General features: G+C 38.3%; 1 protein-coding gene across 1 annotated transcript in view; it reads right to left on the bottom strand.

The window, feature by feature from the left end:
• Positions 1-6,000, bottom strand: part of PKHD1L1 (PKHD1 like 1) — a 1,597,738-nt gene that overhangs the window by 3,002 nt on the left and 1,588,736 nt on the right. Inside the window, exon 73 of the mRNA XM_044066249.1 lies at positions 5,056-5,223. Within this exon, the coding sequence (XP_043922184.1) occupies positions 5,056-5,223 (168 nt within the window). The remainder of the gene's footprint in view (positions 1-5,055; positions 5,224-6,000) is intronic.

Genomic DNA, 6,000 nt, shown 5'->3' with positions numbered 1-6,000 from the left:
TTTTAGTACCTTCTGCATGTCCTCCATAAACAGAAGCTTAAAAGGCATTAAGACCCTATCATCTAGGCAGTCAACTGAAGATGAGTAATTTCAGAGTGCATCAAACTTACCTGATCTTATGTGAGAATATTAGGTTATGAGGAAACTTGTGATAATTGCCCCTCAGCATTACCAAAAGAAGGGAGAACCACTGTTGCCTAGGTCAGAAGGGAGTCACCTTAATGATCATGGGGGATGCCTTTTGAATCTTCAGAAGTACCCTGGATATCAGTAGAAAGGATAGAAAAGCATACAGGCACATTCATGTCCAAGGAAAGGAAACATCATCTGTCTTCCAGACCTTCTTGCATAAGTCCTGGAACAGAATCTTGTCAGTTGATTGTTCTGAGAGGAGGCAAACAGGTCTACTTGAGTAACTCCCCACAGATGGATCAAATCTTGGAAGACTCCATTATCCAGTTTCCATTTTTGAGGGTCTGCCATTGTCTTGCACAGCTTGTCTGCCACACAGTTTAGCTCTGACAGAATGTAGGATGCCTTTGTAGTGAGATTGTGCTGTAAAGTTAAATTCCATGCTAACATGGCTAATCTGCAAAGGGTACAATCTGGTTCTCCCTTGTTTGTTGATGTACAACATGACTGTGGTACTGCCTGTAACAACTTGTAGAGGTCCTGGAACCAAAGATGATTCAGAGAGTTGAGTGCCTTGATCAGGGCATCTCTTTGATATTTATGTGTTTGCATCTGTCCATGGTTTCCCACACCTTGCACTTTTATCCCTCCTGAATCTGCTCCCCAAGGAATGTCTGAGGTATCTTTGGCAACCGACTGCTTTGGAGCAGGGAGGGAGAAGGGAAGACCTGGATTTAGGGATATTTGCTGTCTACACCAAGTGATATTCTTCCTGTGGAAGAAAAGCTCTTTGAACTGAGGTGTCTCACTGACATCCAAGGAACACATTCCTGTGTGAAGGAGTCAAAAAGTCTTCTGAATGTACTCTTGGAATCCCAGCTTGTGTAACAGATCTAACACACAAGTCAAAGACTTGAAAAGGATAAGTAAGTTGTCTAAATACGGAAAAATGTGGATACCGTGTTACCCGCGATGTGCTATAAATAGAGCTAGACACTATGAACACTCTTGGTGCAGTGGATAGTTCAGAGGGTAAGGTAGAGAACTGATAGTACATTCCAGATACCCAGAACCTTAAGAAATCCCTGAAGTCTGGATGAGTAGGGATGTGATAATAAGCATCTTTTAAATCTGGCGTTACCAGGAAACTTAAATGTGGAAGAAGAGGCAACAGGTTATGAAGTGACAGCATTTTGAACTTGGGCACTATCACAAACAGGTTTAGGATAGAAAGATCTAGAAATGGTCTTCAAGCAACTTCTTTCTTTAGCAGTAAAACCATCATTGAATAAAAACCTTTCCCAACCTGGAAAGGAGGAGCTGGTTATTTTACTCATTGGGACAGCATGTGTTGAAGGACAGGGAAAAATAAAGGAGTCTGGTCTGGTGGATGAAGAAGTCTTCCCTGTTCCTTCTTCCAGGACCAACAAAAGTGGCTCTCCTGCTCTGACTGAGATGAACCCAATAGCCGCAGATGATGTGGCTACCCTCTCTCCAGCCCATAGTGGTTGTAAGTGCTGTACCCGAAGGATCCAGAGTAAAAGATTAGTTGCCTGAAGTGCAATTGATGGCCACAGCAGAGTCACCCTGCACATCTGAGGCAAACTGCTAGCCTACTGTGGTGGCAAAGGCTGTCTGCTTTACTTTTTCGTTTTGTGGCTGGAAGAAGAACCATCTGTGGCACTAGCAGTTTGTTCAATGGTCAAGCTGAAAATGTCAGCTCTTTCCAGGGAAAAAACAAGCAGCAAGGGTCAGTAAAAAGTTAAAGTCATTAAACATCACTTTTTTTCACAAAAAAAAAAAAAAAAAAAAAAACGGTAAAAAGCACTTTAAAACATATTGTCAGCCTCTAAAAGTAAAATCAACACAACTTCTCTACATAAAAAATGTTTTTAATTAGTTAAAATAACTTTTAAACTGACACAAAAAAGTGTAGTCCTGTTTAAAAGTACAGTTAAGTCTCATGATAGTCCATTAAAACTCAAACTCCAGGCTTAAAAATAACTTTCCTAAATAGGACATTACAAAAAAATCATTTGTTTTTAATGTGGAAGGTTTCTCATCAAAGGGCACTTATCTGCCCAGCAAAGGAGCAGCACAAGCTGACCATCGATCCTTAAAAGCCTGCAGAGGAGTGCTGTCTTCAGTGTCTGGAAAGCTCTTGCTTGACACCCAAATCTATCTTTTTAGTCAGCTCAACTAGGTGCCCTGAAGCTTTGGAAGCTGAGCAAGTCTTATTTCCTTGGCAATAGATAACCCATGTAGCTAAGACTACTGCAGCAATAATCAATACGATGAACATCATGGCCTCCCTACCATTCATCAGATTCAATTCTTATCACAAATGCAAACCCACCTCTGGGAATGAGTATAGTATAGGTCATTGTATGTTCATATTCCTAAGAAATACCTTCATTTGAAGAATTATACAGCACGACAATGACCTTGAACTCCTCCACATCTTTTTTTAGTAACAATAAGACCCCTAACCATATTCTAACCAACTACAAAACTTCCTCTATGTTAGATACCATTCTTCTTGGGGACTTTAACTATCCTCCCATAAAATGGGAAACTTACACTGCTACCAACAAGTATACTTCCTATATTTCATCACTGTGAACTCTCTTGATCAGATAGTGCCTCTAGTTGGGAGTGCACTATCTCTGGTTCTCACAAATATAGCACTGTTTTTGCTCTTCACCCATAGTTACTCCATCACTGGTCAGATCTGACCACAATTCCATTATAAACCCAGTTTAGTCCCATACCCTATATATGGTCTTTAAAGATTTTCTTCTTGTTTTACTTCACAAATAAACAGGGACTGCAGCTAGCTGATAGCCCAATGTAATTTAAAACACTCTCTCCTTGACGGTCCAGTAGCAAACACTGCTGCATTTACATAACATTTCTATTTGTATTTGCACCCTCATGCATGCTTAGAGATATTGTTCTCTGTCCAACTCTAATAAAGTGTTATGTCTGGCAATAAATCTCTATGGTTGAACCCTTGTATAAAAAGCTATATCACAAAATGAAAGGAAAAATCCTTGTCCTGAGAAATAAACTGAATACCTTATACTCCAGAAGTACGCTTAAGAGCCCAAACAAAATACTTGGGCACAAACAAATACAATGATAAGTGCCACCACTGTAAAGGATAACTGTAAAGTCTTTTTTAACATTGTTAAAAAGTTTAGAAACAATATGCAATATTGTATTAAGCCGATAGATAATAACATACTCAGTCCCTGAACACAAAGCAAATGTACTAGCAGATGTCTTGTCAAACTTTATATTCTTCTCGCCCCCAGATGTACCCTCATGTTCCACTATGTCTGCACCAACCTCACACTTCACCTCTGATCGAGTCCTAATGGTACTTTCTAAAGCAAAGATCACTAGGTCTTTTGATCCAGGCAATATGCCCAGCAGCTTTATTGTCAATATGAAGCACAGACTCTTTTACTGACTACTAAATCTGTTCATCCTCAGCCTTCAATCTGTTTTTGTGCTGGAAGTGTGGTCAGCCCTTTCATAGAAGTGGACTTACTACTATTCCTGGCAACTAGAGGCCAATAAAACTTACAGGTCGCATTTGAAAAGTAATAGAGTGCATCATCATTATGGAACTACACAGTACCTGGACCCAGAGCAGTCTGGATTTGCAAAAGGATGCTATTGCCTACTAAATTTAGTAGACTTATTTGAAAAAGTCACTGAGACATTAGACAGAAGTAAATCAGTACATTTACAGTAATGTTGCGAAGACCTGCAATACCATTCCAAATTCTGGCATTATCAAAAACTAATCAAACAAAATGTGTACCCTTATGTAATCACACTAAGACACATCATAATCAGGCAATGGTAAATGTCATATGTAATGTGTTTTCATCACTTAAATGAAGAAAAAGCATTTATATTCCACTTAGCTATATGAAAAAAGAATCACTGGCTAACATTGTGAAAGAAAAAAGGCAGCTTTGGAATGCAATGAGTATAAAGTCACAGTGCTATGTTTCTTTCACAAAGTTAGTCAGTAACTTTTTTCATATAGGTAAGTGGAATATCATTTTTTTTTTTTTTTTCATTTAGGAGGGGATAACATATTACATAGAACACCCTTGGAGTAACAGAGGTTTCTGGGGTTTTGTTCTTCAATTTTATAAAGCTCATTTTTATATGGACTTTGCTAATGGAAATTTTAGAATTCATACTCCTGGCTAGGTTACAAGTCTGGTGAACTGGAGATTATTTTCACCAGTGAAAACACTGCTATTTTCATCACTAAATTTGCAACACGGAAGGAAACAGCAAGTGCATGTGATTGGGATTATGACTATGCCATAACTGAGTGTTAAGCCAGTCCTTGCTTATTAAGCAGCTCATAATACAACAAGAAATCAGTCCGTGATTATAAAGCAAGTCATGCTTGACAGCCACATGGAGAAGGTATATCAAAACATAGGACAAATAAAATATTTAAAACAAAAATGCAGATAATTTAAAGCAGTTGCTTTGAGGAAAAGCTTCCAAAGAATGGTAAACTCTTCATCAGTTGAAGTCTATACCAACTGATTTTCTCTGCATGGATGCAGTACATTTTTATTTCAGTTTGCTTTTTATTGCTTAATTGTGTTTTTATTGAAGTGCTTGCAGTTGCATTGAAACATCTGATGTTTCTCTTGTACTAAGTGTCTGCCTTGAATGTATTTTGCCTTGACAGGCAACCCATTGGAAAAAAAAAAAGCTGACATCATATAAAATATTTTAGTTTGTAAATAGCTAACAGTGTTTATCAGCTTTGAATGTGTTTCTAGAAGATGTCTGAAATGTTGGTCAGACTGAGTATGCATTGCTTATAAGGATATAACAATATTTGTTAAAGTTCTTTTCATACTCAGGTAAAATGCTCACCATTTAGGAGGTCAATATATCCACCAGCAAGCAAAGCAACGGGAGATAACCTTCGTGTCTCGGTGTCAGAATCCAAACTTTCAATAACAAGCATATCATAATTCAGTGAAAAGCATTTGTAGGCCTCCCACTCTGATATATATGTACAGCTGGAGTCCCGGAGTATTCCTATAAAAAAATAAATAAATAAAAAAATCAACATGCATATTGTCATTATGAATCTTATAAAAAACTTTTAGTTTATTTCATTTTTGCACCATGAATTTTATCAAGAAAGGGACAAGAAAAAATAATAAGCTGTTTGCAAACCCAAGTCTACAGTGCTAAAAATAAATTCAAGTCACTCTTCAAATAGAAACCCAGTGGGTGCTTGAAATCAACAAAAGGATCCAGAACAAGCTAAAAATTGTGTTAGAAAATCCTGAGTTCTATAAAAAAGTTACTAATAAATGAGAAGTTATGTACCTACCATAACGTTCCATGTTAGTTGTCTTCTCTCGCCTTCTTTCTTGCTGGATGGGTTCGGCCACTTACTAAAGCTCGAGAGCTTATTTTACCGGCTCGAGGCAACCCTATATCCCATGATGCTAGGCAATAACTCCCCAGATCTCGTTTGGAAGCTGAAAAACCTAGCATAGGCCAATAAAACAAAATCTTCCAACTGGAAGGAGGAGGAAGAGGAATAAAAACCTCCAAAGATAATTATTTACACTATATATATATCCTAGGATACCTAGATAGTGAACAAAGGAATAAAAGGACCCTTCAAAGAAGGGAAGATCTTCTCGGTCTGTCCAGGCTAGGGGGATGGCGGGTGGGATGCAAGAAAGAAGGCGAGAGAAGACAACTAACATGGAACGTTATGGTAGGTACATAACTTCTCAATGTTAAGTTGTCAATCTCGCCTTCATTCTTGCTGGATGGGACCGCGTCCCTAGCACCTTC

This window comes from Protopterus annectens, chromosome 3.part1 (genome assembly GCF_019279795.1).
Source record: "Protopterus annectens isolate FY-2018-M chromosome 3.part1, PAN1.0, whole genome shotgun sequence".
In the NCBI taxonomy this organism is placed as follows: Eukaryota; Metazoa; Chordata; order Ceratodontiformes; family Protopteridae; genus Protopterus; species Protopterus annectens.
The sequence above is the reverse complement of the archived record's forward strand: the minus strand, read 5'-3'. Positions and strand labels throughout refer to the sequence as shown.